This window comes from Amaranthus tricolor, chromosome 4 (assembly GCF_026212465.1).
Source record: "Amaranthus tricolor cultivar Red isolate AtriRed21 chromosome 4, ASM2621246v1, whole genome shotgun sequence".
Taxonomy (NCBI): domain Eukaryota; kingdom Viridiplantae; phylum Streptophyta; class Magnoliopsida; order Caryophyllales; family Amaranthaceae; genus Amaranthus; species Amaranthus tricolor.
The window spans coordinates 32,103,140-32,124,748 of NC_080050.1; the positions used below are offsets into that span (position 1 = coordinate 32,103,140).

Here is a 21,609-nt window from a genome sequence, read left to right on the forward strand (position 1 = left end):
CTTCGTTCTACTTATTTTCTCTTATTAAAATCAAATTCACCATTTTTTAAAAATGGAGATAGAAACAGCTACAAAAATGGACGATAAAGAAAAATGTAAAAACAGTTCAAATAATAAAAATAGCCAGAAGATTAATAAATCGTCTTTGTTTGCATTGTTTTCAGCAGCTGATAAATTAGACTATGCCTTGATGATAATTGGAGGTATAGGTGCATGCATACATGGTGTTGTTCTTCCTTTTTTCTTCGTTCTATTCGGCGGTTTGATCGACTCGCTCGGAAAATATTCTTCAGATCCTCATAAAATGTCTTCCCGTGTAGCACAGGTATATATTTTGAAGTCGTCTCTATATAACATATCCTCATACCTGGGTGATCCTGCCAGTAGTCATGTGCTTGTCTCAAAGATTAAGCCATGTGTGTGTAAGTATGAATTAATTGAGACTGTGAAACTGCGAATGGCTCATCAAATCAGTTATAGTTTGTTTGATGGTACCTGCTACTCGGATAACCGTAGTAATTCTAGAGCTAATACGTGCAATAAACTTCGACTTCTGGAAGGGATGCATTTATTAGATAAAAGGTCAACGCGGGCTCTACTCGTTGCTCTGATACCATGTCAAGGACCAACTCAACCATCAGCTTAAGCTTTTGATTGAGTTGTACCTTAACAGTCTCACCGTGAGACAGACTGATATTTGTTTCTCGATTTATCCTCTGCTTCTTTTTAAAGCTTTCTTTACATTTTTTAACAAAGATAAAATTAATTAGGATGTTCTTTAACAAAGATAAAATTAATTTTAAAAAGTAAATTACTATATATTTTAAACTATTGATTATATATATTAATTAATATCAAATCACACATTAAATATATATTATATTATTTTTATTTTTTGTTTTTTATTCTAAATACTCTTTTAAAAATATTATATATTATATTCTTGTTAATAAATTTCTTGGATTCACATTTGCTTTTATATATATAGGATATAGGAATATAATTTTCTATTCTTTTGAAAATTTTCCCAAAATAATGATATTATATAAATATATAGTTACAAAATTCTCAATATTTTCAATTTTATTGTCATCTAATTAACCTTGGTTAGTTTTTATAGGTATAGCACAATAAAAGTCATTTTTACTTCAAACTTGATCATTTAATTTCAGAAAATGAACTGCAATTTATATGTTATGATATTTTATTCCTTTAGATTATAATTTATACAAGGTAGGTCGGGAAATACAGGTCCTATCAATCTATCATTATTTTTAACCGATAGAATTTAAAAATTACTATAGATACTAAAATTAGTACCGATTAAGTTGGTAGGAGTTTTCCTATATAATAGCACTTATTCGGGTTTGAACATTAGTATGCACACTTATTTTTTTCTATTTTTCAATTTGTTAATTAACAAAAATTTGATCCGACAACAATAAAATTTGATTAGCCTATATGTGAAAATTGAAATCAGAACATTAGTTGTTGAAGTAATAGTTGCTCCAACTTACGTTACAATATGGAGTAATTAAAATTCAAGGCAAGTTCTTTATTGCGCTCTAATTTCTACTTTTACTAAGAAAAAAAAAGTCAAAAAAACCATACCTCTAATATTTTTTCTACTTTGTATCGGATCGTAAAACGATTTTATATTTATTGACAATTTTTTTATTTCTCAAGTTTTTATTGACAAAAATATCATTTGATTAACTATTAGGGGTGTTTGACAAATGAGTGTTGGCCGTTGGTTTTTTTAGTTGGCTTGTTTGACCAGTTTAATGTTGCCTGATTTTGTTGGCTTTTAAGATAGCCGAAAATATCAGCTGTTTATGGAGATATTTGGTAAATTTAAGTATTGGTTGTTTATTAAAAAAAAAGTGAGTCAATAAGCAAAAAGCTAACTGGAGTAACTTTTTTATTTTGGCTTAAAAGTGATTTAACAAACATTTTTTTTTACTATTTGACCAACAAATATACAAAATCCAAAAACTAACCAAAAACCAAGGTAAGAACGAGCATCCAAACACCCCAAGCTAAGTCTTTTCCTACATCTAGCAATTGTCTTTAATATTTGGTTAATTTCTCCTTAAAAAATGCAATTGTTTTTTGTTTGTTGTTGGCAGTATGCTTGGTACCTGGTTTATCTTGGATTGGTATTATTTGCAAGTTCTTGGATAGGTAACCTTTACTCCTTCAATTTCTTGCTGAGTTTGTTTAAATTGGTCATTTGGTTGGAGTTATTATGAAGTTGTTGCTTTCCTATAGTTACCGGTTCTAAACATGTATGACGTGTTCGACCACACTACATTCTATTAAATAAAAGCCTTATATAGTACTTTACATTAGTTTATATACTCCTATTACTTTTCTTTTATAATAGTTTATATATTACTTTTGTTTTAGTTAATAATAACTTATTTTTAGGCCTTAAAATATAAAAAATATTTGTGTTATAATTATTCTCCGTCCTTAGAGATCTTCATCCCTATATCTATACGGACAACAGAATAAGTAACTTATTACCATAGGAAAACTTTTAACTTCTTTATCAAGTCAATCTTTTTACTTGACTCAAATTAAACCTGAAATCCGGCCGTAATGTGAACCATATGACTATATATATAACCAATTTTGTGACATTTCCCTCAGATAAGCTAGATAACTACTAGTCTACTAGCAATAAACCAGTTCTTTTGCTTAGTGCAGGAGTTGCATTTTGGATGCAAACAGGCGAAAGGCAAACTGCTCGCTTACGTTTACAATATCTAGAGGCTATTTTAAAAAAGGATATTAACTTCTTTGATACTGAAGCACAGAACAAAAACTTAGTTTACCATATTTCTAGTGATGCAATACTAGTACAAGACGCCATTGGTGATAAGGTATGTGCTTTCTTTTACCATTTGGGGCGGATTTTGGCCTATGAGTTAGAGGGGTTAAAATTATTAATTTTAAGCCAAAAAAACTAGAGAATTAAGATTTGAACTCTGAAACTTTAGTTTAAAATTAGTAAGCCGCAAGACCCGCAACTAGTAATTATGATAGTTATACAATGTTTTAGGTTTGTATAATAGATTAGGCCCCTTAAGACCTGAATGAAGGTCCACCCCAAAAAAAAATTGAATCAAGGACGAGAAATCAGAGAAAAAAAAAATTGAAAGAATAAAGAAGATCAATAGAATCAACGAAAAAACAATTAACCAAGAAAGATAAAAAAAGATCCAGAAACATCAATAGTGATACCAGAAACAATTAATCAAGACATCAATGGTGATGAAACATTAAGCAAATGAAGGATACCAGATTATAATCATTCATCATAAGAGAAATTTGAGAAGATGCAAGATATACAATAGTAATTGGGTGGCGTCTGATACCATGACAAAGTCGAACTTATTGCATTCATACATTGATTTCAATGGAGGATGATACAGCCATTTTCAGAGAGTAAAATGAAAAGGAGAAGAGCTACAACAGTACATATATAAAAGGAAAGGAGAGTATATATATAAGTGTACCAGGGGTATTTATGTAACAACCTCCGTTTAAAATTATATTATGTACCTTCACTATTATTCACTGGCTGCCGTCAAACTTCCACTCAGGCCCAATAAAAAGATCGGATATACGCAATATTAAAAACATTGTTTATAATTAACTTTTTAATGTATATATTATCTGTAACTACGTGTAAATAGATAAATTTTTTGCACTCTTGCAGATAGGACATACGTTGCGCTATCTTTCTCAATTCATAGGCGGTTTTGTAGTAGGCTTCACTATGGTGTGGAAGCTTTCCCTAGTTACTTTATCTATTGTTCCTTTGATTGCTGTTGCCGCTGGATTTTACACTATAATCCTATCTACATTTTCAAAAAAAGCTGAAGCTACTTATGCTGAATCTGGCAAGGTTGCTGAAGAGGTAGCTTCGTTCTCCTGCATTCATTAAAAAAGCGAATGTTGTTGTCATTGCGACTGATAGATTATATAATCTATTATGGACTTCAATCACCAATTTAAACTTTTAATTGAGCTAGTTTTTTGGTATGATATCAGAGCAAAAATTATTAAAGGGTCACAAGACCAAATCTCAAGTACTCCTCTTTTCAAGTGGCAGAATATTTAAAACCATTTTAAGAAGGACATGTATAGCATTCACACTTCTAAGTTCTAATCCAAATGACTTATATGTGAGGAGGCGTAATATATATATATATATATATATATATATATATATATATATATATATATATATATATATATATATATATATATATATATATATATACATATATATATATATATACATATATATATATATATATACATATATATATATATATACATATATATATATATATATACATATATATACATATATACATATATATATACATATATATATATATATACATATATATATATATATACATATATATATATATATACATATATATATATATATACATATATATATATATATATATATATATATATATATATCATATCCTAGACTTCGCTACCAGCATAAAATTTTTTTGTTAAGTTGGTTCCTTGACAACGGTAACTATCATGATGTTGCAAATGCGATATCGCTCAATATTATGACTCGTTTTGTGAACATTGCGATGTGAATTGTTAGCTTGAAAAAACTACATTTTATCATAGTAATTTAGGTTTCTAGAAAATATTTTTACATTAAAGCTTATATTAGACCTTTGGAAACTTAATACTTGTTATTTTAAATCGCAAATTACTTAATAGGTTTTTCGCAGAATCAAGAATGCCCATACACAGCTCTAATGCCTACATGGCTGAATCTAAGACCCAAAAACATAAATAGTTTAGTGTTAGAATTTTTTTCAAGTTTTCTCTTTTGATTCTCTGTTGTCCAATCTTTGATCGAACAGATTATCTCACAAGTTCGGACAGTATATTCGTTTGTGGGAGAGTGTAGGGCAGTGGAAAGGTACTCAAGATCACTTGAGAAAGGAGAAAAAATAGGGAAAAAAAGTGGAGTAGCAAAAGGTCTTGGAATTGGCTTAACATATGCACTTTTGTTATGTTCTTGGGCTTTACTTCTATGGTATTCCAACATACTTATTAGGCATCATGAAACTAATGGAGGCAAAGCTTTTACTACCATTCTCAATGTTGTCTTCAGCGGATTGTAAGTCATTTTGTTACTCTAATATCATTAATTATTACTATTTAGACAAATTTAAGGGGTCAAATATACGTAAATTTACCCGTATTAGTACTTAGTAATAACAAAATGGTTTTTTTCGATTGATCCTTAGTAGCGAATATCATTTACAACCTCACATAAATATAAAGTACAACATAATAACATCTCAGTCAACATTTCATAACCTAACGTCATTAATTGGTTTCCACGTAGGAGGATCTAAGATGTCGTATATACACATACTTACACTTGTTAGTGAATAGTGATAACATAGAGACATTGTTTCCTATCAACACTTGGTAGCAAACATTATCTTTAACTTAAAAAAAAAAAGTACAACATTTCATTATCTGATGCCATTAACAGGATTCCTCCTACGGGGCTTTATGGGATTCAAAGGTTCCACTTTTAAGTGACAATGTTAAAGATGTTATTTTTAATTGCCCATTTGTTGCATCATTTGTAACTTTAAATAAATAAGAACTACACATAATTTAATAAGTCGATTTAATATAATTATTTATAGCTAAAACCAAAAAATCATAAATTTTTAATCTCATTGAGACAAAGTAGCATAATACTTATTAGGAATAGAATCTTGTAAAAATCAATAAAGTTAGTGAAAACTGAGAGTAGAATTATACATATTAAGTTATTATCACATTTATTAATGACATTTTTGTAAACACAAACAATTTTATTATTTTCAAAAAGCGAACAAACCTGTAACCCCTTAACCCTTATACGTACTCATTTAAAACCTTGTATATGTACCCATTGTCTATGTTTTCACCGACTTAATAATTTTCATTAGATCCAACCGTACCCCATACTTATTAACCATGTAAAAAAATTGATGGAATGTTGGGTTTTGTAGTGGACTAGGTCAAGCTGCTCCAAATCTTGCTGCTATAGCTAAAGGTCAAGCTGCTGTTGGCAATATAATTAGATTGATTAAGAGTGATAATGATTCTTCTAAAAGGTTGGATTCTGGAATAACTTTACGAAACATAAGTGGTGAAATTAAGTTCAATGAAGTCTGCTTTGCTTATCCTTCAAGGTCTAAAATGATCTTCGAAGGTCTAAGTTTCTCAGTTTCTTCTGGAAAGAGTTTTGCTGTTGTGGGCCCTAGTGGCTCAGGAAAAAGCACCATTATTTCCTTGGTTCAACGCTTCTATGTTCCCATTTCAGGTACTAGTCGTTAAGTCAGCTGTTATGAAAATATTTAGTAAACAATAATTGTTAACTGTTGATTGTTTATAAGAGAAAATATTAGTCAAAAACTCAAAAGCCGCTAAGAAAGATTCATAGTAGACTTGAATTTTGACTTAAAAGTTAGTTTTCAACAATCAGACATTTTTTTTTCTGTTTAGCTAATAAAAAAAAGACTAACATTTTTCTGTCAATTAAGATCTACTTGACTATATCTTTTCTTATATATTAGTCACATTATTATTTAAAATAAGCTTAAACGATAAATAATATCAATAATTGTAATGCAGCTAGTATTTCAGAACGGAAGAAGTACAATTTAGCCAACCGAAAACACATTAGTCAAAAACACTAAAGTTAACAAAATCTAGCTAATAAGAAGAGGGCCTTAATTTGACATATAAGTCTTATATAGATTTAGTCCACACTATTTTAGTATAGACCAATCTAAATATAACAAATATTTCTTAATGATTTGTACTTTACTTGTCAATTAAAAAACAAGTTCATACAAGACTTTCTCTAATCTGACTCATTATTAATAGTGATTTATGTATTTATACTTTATCAAGCTCTGAGCACCAATGTTTCAATTACTGCACAGGAAGTATATTGTTGGATGGGCATGATTTACGAAATTTCAGCCTGAAATGGTTGAGACAACAAATGGGATTGGTTAATCAAGAACCAGTCTTATTTGGTGCAACCATAGCCGAGAACATTCTATGTGGCAAAGAAGGTGCAAATATACAACAGCTTGAGGAGGCTGCTAAAGCCGCAAATGCCCATTCTTTCATTCAATCATTACCTAATGGTTATCACACTCAGGTTACAATCTTTCTTTACCTCTTTCATTATGATACCAACTACTCTTGTTTTGTTAGTGTGACGGTCTCAAATCGCAAAATTCATATTTTCATAAGTTGTAGGCTATTTAGCTCATACATGAAATGCGTTTTACAATGAGACACTGAGACTTATATTGTGAAAATAAGGCTGCATTTCTTTGTATTGGTCGCGTTATGGAGGTTTTCAAAACAAATCAATATTTTCACGTTGTAAGGGGGTAAAAAAACCGCATTTTTGGTTGTATCAAGGGATTTCTTATGATTCAACCGATATTTAGGCATTACGATAAGCGCATCACTTTCGTTACTGCATCATCATTCTGTCATTTCGACCGAAACCGTTACAGCATTTTTACACTCTGGTGAGACCTTCACTTACAACGCCTTTGCAAGCTAAGCATCTCATTCAGGCCTGGCCCCTACCATGAGCGTCATTAGCAATAATTTCATGTTTAAGGTCCCAATTTTTGAATATATAATTTAATTGTCACTTTAATAATTATGGAATATACGTTCAAATCTTAAGGGTCGGTCTTTTGTTGTCGCTCAAGAATCAAGGCCCTAACATGTCCAAGATTTGGATAACCCAAATCTCATTGAACATAGTGATTAAAGTAGAATCTCAAAACATTATTTGTAGTATAAGACAATATATATGTAGAGGAAGTCTTAGTAAATAAGAGTGATTTGTGAAATAACAAATTATTCTTATGTGGTCGGATTTGATAGGGTTAGAATTTTGTGATTTTAATTTATATTTATTAGTTTCGTTTATTTTAGTATTATTTTATTTGTCTTTTTATGATTATTTAAAAATCACGGTGATTAATTAGTAATTATTGTATATACATATATGGTAAACATTTCTTTTTGTGATATGTGGTCTTTGTACATTGTGTGACAATCAAGTTCATTAGTAGTTAAAACATTTTCAGGTCGGAGAAGGAGGAACTCAACTTTCCGGGGGCCAAAAACAGCGAATTGCCATCGCAAGGGCGGTCATACGAAATCCAAAAATACTAATCTTAGACGAAGCCACTAGTGCTCTTGATTCGGAATCGGAACACATTGTTCAGAAAGCATTAGAAGTGATCATGTCACAAAGAACAACCATCGTTGTTGCTCATCGATTGTCCACTGTTCGAGATGCTGATCAAATCATAGTCCTCAAAAATGGAACGCTTGTAGAATTGGGAAATCATGCACAATTGATTTCAAAGGGTGGAGAATATGCAGCTCTAGTTGAACTACAGGTGACCTGCCAGTTTTTCGTTATGATCCGAAATTAGCAACAAATCTTGCCGAAAATCATAGGGTGACCCGTAACCTGAAAATAACTCAACCCAAACCTGCATGACTGAGTAAACATACGCGATGTTTTTTTAGGCTTATAATGCTTTTCAGTAGGTTTTGCGAGAGAATTTCTTACCGTGAGACTAATAGCTAATCGGTCTAATTATAATTTTTTACAATAAAGGATCACTAATTGTTCAATTTAAGGTCATAATTGATAGCTTTAAGGTCAAAATTAATTTGTATTAAAAGTTATAACTTATCATTTAATTGATCACTTTAAGGTCTGAGTTGATCACTTTAACGACAAAATTGAAGACTTTAAAAGATCATAATCGATCCATATAAGGATATAAACTTGTAAGTAGAAATTGATCATTTTAATGTCAAAATTAATCAATTTCAGGTCAAAATTGAAATTTTTTATTTTCATTGATCGATTTAATATTTACTTTAAGTTGAAATTAATTACTGTTGCTAAGTAATGACTCAAACTAGCAAAACAAGAAGAAGATGAATTTGGGACAGATTGAACTCCGCGGGGCGCGGAGCTGCTTCTGGTCTCGCTCTGCGGCTTGCGTAATTTTACGCGGGTCGCGCAATTGAAGTTTATTTTCACGGGAATCGTCTTTTGGGACGGTTACCTTGATTTGTGATCGGTTATTTGTGGTTACTTAGGCCCTAAAACCGTCTTTCAAGTCGTTTTATTATAAATACATCTCCTTGTTAGCATAGGGAGGCATGATTCACAAATTGAAAGAGAGATCACAAGAGAGCCATCGTAATTTGTGAGCGTGATTGTAATTCATCTTGTATTCTTTGCGATCATAGTGAAATTGTTTGTTCTCGGTGCCGGTGGACGTAGCTATCACGTTGATAGTGAACCACGTTAATTTCTTGTGTTATTTTCTTGTTGTTTGCATTGAATTTCTTGTTGTTTCATTGCTGTACATCGCCTTTGCTTCCGCTGTCGCACAACAATTACTGCAATGTCAGATTTAATACATTTAAGATCAAAATTGAACTTTTACCAAAACAAAAAAAAATTATATTTTAAAAAATAACAATAAGAAAAAAACCCCATCCGCATACTTCCAGTACCCTGCCTTGTGGAAATTACCGATAGTGTTCTTTACCTTTTCCTTTAATGATAAGAAAATAAATATTTAGAACTTGGTAATTTTATTTGTACAGGTATTAGAAAGCAGGCCTTTTAAAGCATCAATTGGCTTGGAACAAACAACTCAAGAAATCTGGAGCAATTCTAAGCAGTCCAACAATAATGTTAGCCCCTTGAAAGATTCAAGATCATTTTCCAATAGAGAGCAGAAATTAAGTAATAATAATAAGGAAAATCATCCTAAGACTTCCTTGAAAGAATTGATGATGCTGAATGTATCAGAGTTTCCTTATGCAATTCTTGGCTCTATTGGGGCTGCTTTTGTTGGAATACAAGCTCCTTTACTTGCCTTTGGTATAACATATATGTTAACGGCGTTCTATTCGAACGATGAATCGAGGATCAAGTATGATGTTCGATTGATTGCCTTTGCTTTCTTTGGGGTTGCTCTTGTTACTCTTCCCATATGTTTGATGCAACACTACTTCTATACTTTGATGGGAGAACGAATCACCACTCGTGTTCGCTTAAAGATGTTTTCAGGTACTAAATTAAGTGATTAATTTAGTTGCTAGATGTCTAAGTAGCTGTTAGATGTGGCTGTACCTACCGTTAGATGTTTAACTAGCGGTTATAATAGTTGTTATATATAATTGTTGAGGTAAAGGTAGAGGAAGTCATAAAACGCTACTATTGATTATGAACGTTTTAACTGTTAAGAAATTAACTCAACTAAAAGTTTAAGTTAATGGTTGAAGATATGTTATATACTCTAACACGTCCCCTAACAAGAAAGCCCTTTGGGCTAGAAGTATGGATACTGCACAGACCCTCCTCATATCTGGCGCTATATATTCCACTTAAAAAGAGGGGTGGTTGAGATTCGACTCCTTGACCTCTTGTCACGCTTGTTCTGATACCATGTCAAGGAATCAACTCAAACAAAAGCTTAAGCTGATTGTTGAGGCCCTAGAATATGTTATATATTCTAACAGTAACGTTTTGAAAATAACTATATACTTCATTAATTGCTACCTAAACTACTATTTTAACAAACAATAAGCATTTTTTTCCTATGGCAGCTATGCTTTCCAACGAGATTGGATGGTTCGACCAAGAGGAGAACAGCGTAGGCTCACTGACGTCAAAGCTAGCAGCCGATGCGACGCTCGTAAGGACAACTCTTGTGGACCGTCTATCGACAATTGTGCAAAATACATCACTAATAACAGCAGCCTTTATCTTGGCCTTTACTTTAAGCTGGCGTATTGCACTTGTTACTATTGCCATGTTTCCTGTACTAATTGCTGGTTCTTTGGCAGAGGTTAGACATTTATTGTTTTTCTTGTAACACATTTTAGGTCAAGTCTCATTAGCATATAGCCTTATGTTTTGATTTTGTGCAGCAACTTTTCCTTAAGGGTTTTGGAGGGGATTATACAAGTGCTTACTCTAAGGCCAATACTCTGGCTCGAGAAGCAATCTCGAACATTCGAACAGTTGCAGCGTTTGGAGTCGAGCAGCAAATTGCAAAGAAGTTTGCCTCGCACTTAAAACTGCCAAATAAACAAGCTAGTATACAAGGCCACATATCAGGGTTCGGGTATGGCATATTGTTACTTTTAAATTTCAGTTTTTACGCGCTCACACTATGGTACGGTTCCACTCTGATCAAGCATCAGAAGGGTACATTTGGGGATATAATAAAGTCGTTCATGATCTTAATCGCATCAGCCTTTTCAATAGCCGAAGCACTTTCTATGGCTCCTGAGATTGTTAAGGGATCAGATGCACTCAAATCCATATTTTACATCCTAAAAAGGAAAACAGAAATTGACTCTAATGATCCCAAATCAAGAATAGTAACAAATGTTAAAGGAGATATTGAGTTCAGAAATGTGAGCTTTCGGTATCCATCAAGACTTGAAATAGATGTTCTTGAGGATTTAAGTCTCGAGATTCCTGCAGGAAGGAGTCTTGCGATAGTGGGTCAAAGTGGCTCGGGAAAGAGCACATTGATCGCCCTAGTCATGAGATTCTACGATCCATTTTCTGGCTCGGTTTTAATAGATGGAGTCGACATTAGAAGCATGAATTTAAAGTCTCTTAGAAAGAGTTTAGGGCTAGTACAACAAGAGCCAACACTGTTCTCGACCACAATATACGAGAACATTCAGTATGGCAATGAGGGTGCAACCGAAATTGAGATAATGGAGGCAGCCAAAGCAGCAAATGCACACGAATTTATAAGTAGAATGCCGGAAGGGTATCACACTCGAGTAGGGGAAAATGGGTCTCAATTATCAGGGGGACAAAAGCAACGCGTGGCCATTGCTAGGGCTATACTCAAAGATCCATCCATTTTACTCTTAGACGAAGCTACTAGTGCACTCGACACTTCCTCAGAAAAGATCGTTCAAGAAGCTCTCGACAAGCTCATGCATAGTCGGACAACCATTATAGTGGCTCATAGGCTCTCAACTATACGTGATGCAGATAGTATCGCGGTCATGAGCCAAGGGAAAGTTTGTGAGATGGGAACCCATGAAGAGCTTATTAGTACCCAAGGAAGTGTATATGCTCAACTACTTAATTTACAACAGGAGAAAACTCAATTGGTGTCTTAAAATTCTACAACTGTGGGCTGGTTTTGGGCTAATATACAAACACAAAAGTGAAAATTTGAAATACTTAAGCAAAAAAAAAATAAATTAATTAAATAACTAAGTTTCAAAAAAATTCCAAAAGTAAGCGTGAAAATCTCAAACCTGTGGTTTAGAGTTGTTCGCAGTTAGTAATTGTGAACTGATATTTTGTATATATTTTTTTCCTTAATTTTTGAATTGTTATTTGTTGTATTTGCACTAGAGACATTAGAATAACTAATTACAAGTCAATGTATGTTTCAGGCGGCATGATTCATCGCCAAAACTCCGATCATTCATAAGTCAAAGCTTGGAGGCTATGATAAAGTAATTAAACATATATGTACAACAAAATATATACAAATGTTTGAAATATACAACTCAATAAATATATATGACGCTTGTAATCTGGTGTAGCAGGTGCGTCATAAACATCGATCGGTGCACCTTATGCCAACAGCTCCAGTCTACTATCCCAACGAGCGATATGACGCCTGTTGATCTCCATCCAGTTTGCCCCACCCTGATTTTTGCGCGAAATTAGGTGTAGTTGGGGTTCAGTGTCACAAGGCGGTAGAATGCCCTGTACCAACCCATATTGGCGCATTACGCGCTCTAGTAGATGTACTTCGACAATGTCGAAGCATATGAGTGGCACAGAAGCCCTCCACACACCTAAATGAATCCCCGAGTGTTCCTCTCCAAAGAGGGAATTTGGGTGGACTTTGAATGCTCCCACATAGCATCTATACCCTCATCATCCTCAACAGGAAAAGCAAGCAATTCTCCACTCATGTCATATTTAAAGTTTATATTTACGGTACTTCTAGTAGGGTCCAAACCAATCTTAGAACATATAAAACGTTTAAAGTGGTTCAAATCCATGTTCGACTTGCAAGCAAACAACTTACGTCTTCCCCCAACATAATGAACTTTGCCACTACTTTCTCGAATACAACAATTCCAAAAACATACTATAGTCACGCGAAATGATGCCGTTTTCTACATTAATACAAAGAAAATCAACATCAACATCAACTCATGCCCATACAAGTACATTACATTCATTTGATTAGAATTTTTTTTGGTCTAAAAATTATTAAAATCTATAATACAACTAAGTTCATACATATATAATACACATAAAATCCAAATAATAAATCGATTCATAAGTTCATAAATAATATTTCTAATATCAACATCAACATTTCTAATAATATTATCAACATTAAATTCAACTAATTCAACAACATTACTTCAAAAAATATCATAAAGCTATAAAAACAATTAAAAATTACCTTCAATACTTATGGATGATTAACAATAGTCTTGATTTAACAACTAGTAACCTACATTTGAAAAAATAAGCAAATTTGGTTAAAACCCTAAAAAACTACATATACACCAAAAAAACACAAAAAAATTTACCTTTAAGAAAGTTAGAGTATCCCACACTAATTTTGAAGTCCCAAATTAAAAGAGAAATGCAAGAATTAATGGATTGAATTAATGATTTTAGAGGGAGAATGTCGATTGTGAGTAGGGTTTTGAGAAATGGAAAATTTGCGAAAAACAGAAATTGATCTGCATTTTTGTAGAGCAGGTCTGTTCGCAGTTACTAACTGCGAACAGTTGAATAAGACAAATTAGTTGTTCGCAGTTACTAACTGCAAACAGTTATTTTATCTTATTTGTTGTTCGCAATTATTAACTGCAAATAGCTCTAAACCACAGGTTTGAGATTTTCACGCTTATTTTTGAAAATTTTTTAAACTTAGTTTATTTTATTATTTTTTTTTTTACTTATGGATTTCAAATTTTCACACAAAGTGGGTGTAGGCGAGTAGCTAGACCCTGGCCCAAATGCAATGTGAGTATGTTTGACAAGATGAAGTATTTTGTATGAGACCCTCTTATCATGATACGAGCCCATATAATTAGTCTATTTTTTTAATTGATCATGTTAAGATCGTAAGTGATCACTTTGAGATGGTAAATATACATTGGACCGGCCAAATAAAGATAATCTCATCGTGAGACCGTCGCATTTGAAAATTTGTGTATTTTATATTCATATTCAAAAGTCAGCGGGTTAACAAATAAAATTAAATATACTATAATAATTTTTTACAAAAATAAATCTATCAAAAATATATTTTTCTTAAAAGTTTTAATAAGCGTAGATCAAAAAAAGCTACCGAGACTTACATGTGCAAAATATACTTTTTGGGGCAATTAAAATCAATAGAAAATAATTTATCTCCTTTAATTTAACAACAACCTACAAAATACTAACATTTAAGATTTATATTCATATATTTATTTCAATAAAATATTATTTTATTTCTCTTTGTCAAGAAACTAATATTTGATTTTTTATTTTTCATGTATCGATAACCCAACATCACCAATGTTTTCTTTTGTTTCTTTTTAGCCAATAGTCTAAAGTGTACAAACAAAAAGAAAAAAAATGAGAAATTTTTAAATCAAGGGTATATAAACTTAATTACATGAAATTTACATATTTTTGAATTAGGAATTACTTATTGGCATGAGGGGAGGGAAAATTAACTTTTTAAGTCTCTTTGACACAAAATAGCTATGTAGGTAGTTGTTAGTTGTCTAAGTAGTTATAATTATAGTTAGTTGTAGTTTGTACAATTATAGTTGTTGTTTAAGTAGTTTGTACAGTTATAGTTGTTGTCTAAGTAGTTAGTTCTCTAAGGAGTACTTGTTAGATATTTAACCATCTAATTAATTTATAAATTAATATTGTTATGTAAAAATAACGATTATAATGGCTGCTAAAAAATAAATTGTTGAGAAAAATATAAAAAATATCATAAACCACTACTTTTAATTTTGAAACACGATAAGATATAACATTCTAAAAACAACTAACGGAGTCACTAAACGCTAGCAGCAACTTCAACGCCTCTCTTGAGAGATCGTCTTTATAAGAGACGGCTCTCTACGCCCAGGCGCAACATTCAAAAAAAAGAAAAAAAGCCTAAAAACTGACGTGCGCGTTTGACCCTATTTGGAGTTGGTGTTATAACCTATTAAAGTTGGTATTTGGAGTTGGTGTTATAACCTATTAAAGTTGGTATTATAACCTATTTGGAGATACCAACTTTAATAGGTTATAATACCAACTCTAACAGGTTATAATACCAACTTCAATAGGTTGTAACACCAACTCCAAATAGGATTACACAACGTATGTTTTTTGGTAGTTGTTTTTCTAAGTAATAATGGGCCGGCCTATTTGAGACGCATCTCTTATAAAGACGATCTCAAGTAAGAATTTGTACAGCAACTTTACCGTACCCTTAATATTGTTTTAAAGTAGTGTTTTAACATCAAACACTTACCACTTAAACTACTATACCGTAAATATTCATAATTAAATTTAATCAAAATTTCACATTGCATAAAATATTTCAAATGTAATAATATTTTAAGTTTCAGTAACAATATAAAGAAAAAAAACTAAAAAAAGACAACGAGAATCAAACTCAAATTAAAAAAAAAAAAAAAAAAGTACTTCATGCTTTAGTTGTGACAATATTTGATATCAATAACATAACATAAGAAAATGGGAAGAAATAATAATAGTTCCAAGTTCTAGGATATATTTGTAAGAAGATAGGAAAGATATCATTAAAAAAAATCACAAAAGAAAGGAAAGTGACCCATTTATGGCCCGTGACACTGATAAGGTTGTCTTTGTCCTGTAACATACCTGGCACTCCTACTCCTACACCAGTTTTTTGCCTTAACTTGGTCAGCCAACCCCCATTCCCATTCTCTTTCATCTCTTTGTCTCCTCATTTTTTCTTTTTCTCTGTTCAAAACATTCATTTATTCATAAATGCCTTTCAACCCTTTTTAATTTGATTAATTTTTTAGAAATTAATTCACTTAATTGGGTAAATTAGTCTTCTTTTTCTTCTTGTTTTTTTTTTTTTAGGAATTTAGAATTAGTACAATGTGGTTTTGTGTTTGATCAGATACCCATTTTCAAAATTACTCAAATTTGATTTTTGAATTTGGGTTTAAATTTAAATCAAAGTGTTGTGAAAAGATCTAGAGTTGGAAATGAGTGCATCTAGGTTTATCAAATGTGTAACAGTTGGTGATGGTGCTGTGGGTAAAACTTGTATGCTCATTTCATATACCAGTAATACTTTTCCTACGGTGAACTCCAATTCCTCTCACTTTTCATTTTCTTTATATATTGGGTATTCTTACAATTTTTTTCAATTTTATTATGGTAATTGTGCTTTGTATGATCACAATTTCTGCTTTCTGGGTCTTTGTTTGATTATGGTCTTCTGTCTTCTAACCCTCCCTATCATAGCTTTTATAAGCAAGATACAATTAGAATGATGATGATGATGATTGGGTTTTAATGTGGGAAAAAATTTAAGATTTTCTCCTTTGGATAATTGGATCTTGTGTTTGGTTAGGAAATTGATAGAAGCATAAGAAGTTAAATTTTTAATGGGTTTATGAAATTTTAGTTGTTTTGTGTGATAAATTAACATCAATTTGAGTTGAAAGTAGTGGCATTTTGGGAGATTTATGTAGAAATTGAATGTTTTTTCCCATTATTTGGAATTTTTATATATTCTAGTAATTCTACTGTTGAAAACCCATTATTATTTTCAGTTTTGATTATATTTGAGTTGAGAATTTATAAATTCTGTTTGTTAACCTGTTGGGGATTTTCAATGTTATGTTTTGACATTTGGTTTCCAGCAATGTCCATATTTTCCAGGTTTCCATGTTTCAGCATTCATGAAATTTTAGTCTGTTTTTATATGTTAGTCAATTTATTATTGATAAGTGATCAACGAAGGTTCTGAGCATGTTAACATGTTTGCCTGCACACGGCCTCAAAAAATTGGAGACTTTAATATTAAATTGCGTAGTATATGTTAAATGTTTAAAGATACAAAGTTAGAAAAGTATCATAACTTTTTGAAATTGCACAGGCCTCCGAAAAATTTGTCAATTTTTGCACCCTCTCTGTAAGTGATAATGATATTTGTACAGTATATTGTTAGAAAGTCTATTAATATTTCTTGTGAATGGGTTTTCAAGTAGAAGGGATTATTATGTAGTAAATCAACTTTATGGATGCAACAATTTTTCACAATGACACATTTGATTCTTCTCGTGCTGTATCGATAAAATTGTTGTATTCTCTCTTCTTGTTTGATCATGGCTCCCTAGACAATTGTTTCCCGAGTTTCTAACTACGTGTATCAGCAAAGAGGGAGTGATATTGCCACATTTTGATCTTTTAATCACTTCATTGAAACAGGATTATGTACCAACAGTTTTCGATAACTTCAGTGCTAATGTTGTGGTCGATGGGAACACAGTCAACCTAGGGTTATGGGACACTGCAGGTAAGATCACTGTCACATGATTCACTAATCTTCTTGCGAATAGCGAATTAGTATATGTTGACGATCTTTTTGTTTGATCTTTAAGACGGGTATTTTACCATACATATTTCACAGGTCAAGAAGACTATAACAGATTAAGACCTTTGAGTTATCGCGGGGCAGATGTGTTTATTTTAGCGTTTTCATTGATTAGCAAGGCTAGTTACGAAAATGTGGCCAAAAAGGTGAGATCTTTGGTAACTTCATTGTTCCCTCAATTTACTTGTAAGATATTTGTTATTGATGTTATATTATTTGAATTGTTCCATTGATTTTAAATTAGTGGATTCCCGAGCTGAGGCACTATGCACCTGGAGTTCCAATTATTCTCGTTGGAACGAAATTAGGTACGACTTTATGCCATCGTTTTAATCTTTTGAAAGGATCTTTGGACTTCTGATACTTAAAAATTTGACCAGTGTCACATGATTCGCTAATTGCCTTGTGAATCGCGAATCGAAAAAACGATCTATGGTTGGTTTTAGGCTATTTTTGAACCATTTGAGCGAATTGCAAATCTTAAAGGCGAACTAACTAGCGAATTATGTTTCACTGAATTTGACGGACTGCTACGCTTTTCAAGCAAACAAATAACGCGGTTAAAGTAAAATTTGATCTTTAAACTTGCATCTATTCTGGGTCGTAGATGAAAGCTTAATTAGAGAACTAACCATTTGTGATCCCACATCTAAAATTTAGGGAGACTAACCAACATATAATCTAGTGGGCAGCTCTACCTACTACCAATTGGTTTTACGACAAAAATTTTCCATGCTTACACATGGTTAGATTTTCCTAGAATCTGTAAGCCCATAACAAATTTAACGGTCTTGGTGTCAGGTCTCTAAGCTCAACTGCACTTTCGTGCTTTTTCGTGTTGATTGTTTTCCTGGGTTTTCTTGGGGTAGTAACTAGTAACGGGGTAGGGAGCGAGGTGAGGCTCAGTGTTTTTGGTTCCAATACATTGTATGCTTGTGGGAAGTGAGAACTTTTTATAATATTCCGCTTCCTGTGGATATTAAGCAGTGCATACAACCGTAAAATTATATTTAAACATCTTTAAATGTGATTAATTTTACATCTGATTATCGACTTGTGTGTAGATCTTCGGGATGACAAGCAGTATTTCATGGATCGTCCTGGTGTGGTTCCTATTTCAACTCAACAAGTGAGAGCTTGCATAGTTTTCCAAATGCTCCTCTTTTATCTTTTTCCCGTTTCACGATACTAACAAAAACTATATTGAAGGGAGAGGAGCTGAAGAGAGTCATCGGCGCTCCTTACTACATCGAGTGTAGTTCAAAAACTCAACAGGTACATACATAAAGTGGCCCCCCTTCACTTTCCAGTTCTGTATTTAGCTGTTTTAGTTCGGTTCAGAATACCGAGTGCTGAAAGACCCGTAATATTTTCTTTCATGCAGAATGTGAAGGCAGTTTTTGATGCGGCAATTAAGGTTGTGCTCCAGCCGCCAAAAACGAAGAAAAAGAAAAAGAAGGCAAAAGGATGTTATATTTTGTGAATATGCTATGGTCATTAGAAGGAAAATGACCTGCCATTCTTGCCTAGTTTGTTGTGCTCTATCCAAATAGTTTTCATTATAGCATGTGTTTTAAGGTTTTTGTGCTTTAGATGAAACATTTTAGTCCCTTGGTGTATAGCCTTAACTGACACAAATACTCTGCAAAGACTTCCAAGTAATTTGTACTTCTGTCTGCTTTATAAGAAAGTTATTTTCCATAATGTATATTTTAATGTTGGTGATTATTTCCCTTGGTGGATAGCTTGAATTTTCACTTGGAGTCCGTTTTACAGCTTTTAACCAATTTGAATGAGCTCGACTTTCGAGTTTATCTCATCCGGTTTGCGAGTTTTTTGCTCTTTTTATCATACCAATTGCGTTTTGTGTGACCTTGAGTTGAGGGAAAATTTGAAAAAATAAGGTTATTTAACAACTTAATTCTCAAAATAAGCTTCGGAAAAATTTATTTCTCAAAATAAGTTTCCGTACATCCAAGCCTAACCTCGGGTAAAATCGCTGTTACTAACAGCGAAAGAGGAAAAAAAAAATTAAAAGGCCAAAGTCGCTGTTTCTAACAGCGACTTTGGCCTTAATTTTTTTTTATGAACTAAAGTAGCCGTTGTTAATTAGAAAAATAGCCGTTAGGAACTTGAAAATAGCCGTTGTAATGATGCTCTATGTTAGTTTTACTCTCAATTTATAAATGTTAATACTTTTTTTGAAAGTTCACTTACGTTACTATATTATATGTACAAATGTTCAATATATACAAACAGTATTCTAATGCTCATATGATTCGCCTGCATAGTAAGGATACTAGGGTCGAGAGGGCCTGGAGCTACTGGATCCATCTCTGTTGCAATTTAACAATAACTAAGCGTTATGTATTGTAAAAATAATTAAGAAGTACTCAAATTGTTATGTTATTTATTTGTTTGATAATCTCTACGTTTATATACTCAAATACAGTTACTGTTTACCTTGACGTGCAAGTTCTAGTGTTGTGACTGTCACTACCACACCGTCGACAAGCGTTGTGTCTCCGCGATCCTTCGTCCATTTCGTTCGTGATCCTCCTGGACTTAGGTCTTCCTAATCCATGAATGTGATCTGGATCGTGTAGCACCTCAACACCGGTGTATTGAGGCCATGACCTCTTATCAATTAACGACAAGAATATGCATTCATATGTGTTAACATAGCTCTGGGTCGTGTAGCAGTGCCTTCAAGAAGCGTGGAAGAAGAGGATAAGAATCTTCCCATGTACCATAGATGGACAGAAGGGCTTGCTGTTTAGCACACCATGCCCGCTTATAGGTCACTTCGACACCGAATTGGTCTTTCACCATTTGACGCACAACAGAGACCTTAATTGATGGGTCTTGAGCAACACAATTTCTAATAAGATTGTTAATCACAGAAGATGTCAAATGAATGTGCCCAGCTGACACGTTTTCAGTACTTAATACACAACCCCCATGCTTCCCTTTATACGTAATAATCTCCCATGATGGTGAATAGGAGCTCTTCCTAGCCCTAAGCCACCAACCACACCCTCTCTTACACTTCAAGACTACCAGGTTTTGATTTGAAGTCTCAGTTCGGTACTCAACGTTCCTACGAATATGATACAATCTAACAGCGTCCAACAACGCATCCTTGTTATCGAACATCATACCCTTTTGAAACTCTCCTTCATCGGTGTAGGTTGTATCACAATCCCAAAACCTCCAAGAGTTGTCCTCAATGTGTTCATCTAGAGGGGGAACCAGTGCATAGGGTGTAGGAGCAACGTTGTTGGAATGTTTCCTAAGGTCATGTCATTAGCTAGAGCCTGCTCGTCAACACCCACATCGTCCTCAGAAGGAGCTTCAACGAATTCATTACTTTCACTATTAACATTATCCCAAGGCTCATTTGTATCTTCTAAGTTAAAAGTATCATCATTTGATACTTGAAATTGAAGTTGATTGAGTTCATTAGAAGGACATGAGGAAGATGACATAAAAGGATTTTGGGTTTCTTGGGTAGGGAAGGGCGTATGAGAAGGAGCAAAAGAAGTTATATTCATGAATGCATTGGTCTCCACAACATTGATATCTTGATTCCCTAGGGGCACCTCTTCTACATATAACTCTAAAGAAGGACTAGGGGTAGACCTTGAATACTCCCACATTGCATCTATAGCCTCCTCATCCTCAACCGGAAAAGCTAATAAATCTCCACTCAGATTGTACTTAAAACTTATATTAACAGTACTTCTTGTAGTGTCAATGCCAATCTTAGAGCATATAAAATGTTTAAATTCATTCAAAT

The 21,609-nt window shown here is 32.9% G+C and overlaps 2 protein-coding genes across 2 annotated transcripts; both read left to right on the plus strand.

Moving 5' to 3' along the window:
* The first annotated feature begins 52 nt into the window (after positions 1-52).
* On the plus strand, positions 53-12,534 carry LOC130810961 (ABC transporter B family member 13-like). Its single transcript, XM_057677080.1, has 11 exons — positions 53-325; positions 2,130-2,184; positions 2,713-2,888; positions 3,728-3,928; positions 4,917-5,176; positions 6,072-6,385; positions 7,011-7,234; positions 8,190-8,507; positions 9,742-10,210; positions 10,750-10,991; positions 11,074-12,534. Exons 1-11 carry the CDS (start codon positions 53-55, stop codon positions 12,292-12,294), a joined length of 3,753 nt encoding a protein of 1,250 aa, XP_057533063.1. The 3' UTR covers positions 12,295-12,534.
* A 3,471-nt stretch (positions 12,535-16,005) lies between these two features.
* LOC130810903 (rac-like GTP-binding protein 5) lies at positions 16,006-19,514 on the plus strand. The gene is made up of 7 exons (XM_057677027.1): positions 16,006-16,512; positions 17,645-17,732; positions 17,847-17,956; positions 18,055-18,118; positions 18,875-18,939; positions 19,020-19,085; positions 19,195-19,514. The coding sequence occupies exons 1-7, from the start codon at positions 16,414-16,416 to the stop codon at positions 19,291-19,293; spliced, it is 591 nt and encodes a 196-aa protein (XP_057533010.1). The 5' UTR covers positions 16,006-16,413; the 3' UTR covers positions 19,294-19,514.
* Positions 19,515-21,609: the final 2,095 nt, after the last annotated feature.

Excerpts from the sequence above, each read along its gene's own strand:
- LOC130810903 (XM_057677027.1), top strand. The coding sequence starts at position 16,414 with ATGAGTGCATCTAGGTTTATCAAATGTGTAACAGTTGGTGATGGTGCT. Across the intron at positions 16,513-17,644 it reads CCAGTAATACTTTTCCTACG|GATTATGTACCAACAGTTTT; the intron begins GTGAACTCCAAT and ends TCATTGAAACAG. Across the intron at positions 17,957-18,054 it reads ACGAAAATGTGGCCAAAAAG|TGGATTCCCGAGCTGAGGCA; the intron begins GTGAGATCTTTG and ends ATTTTAAATTAG.
- LOC130810961 (XM_057677080.1), top strand. The coding sequence starts at position 53 with ATGGAGATAGAAACAGCTACAAAAATGGACGATAAAGAAAAATGTAAA. Across the intron at positions 5,177-6,071 it reads AATGTTGTCTTCAGCGGATT|TGGACTAGGTCAAGCTGCTC; the intron begins GTAAGTCATTTT and ends TGGGTTTTGTAG. Across the intron at positions 10,211-10,749 it reads TCGCTTAAAGATGTTTTCAG|CTATGCTTTCCAACGAGATT; the intron begins GTACTAAATTAA and ends TTCCTATGGCAG.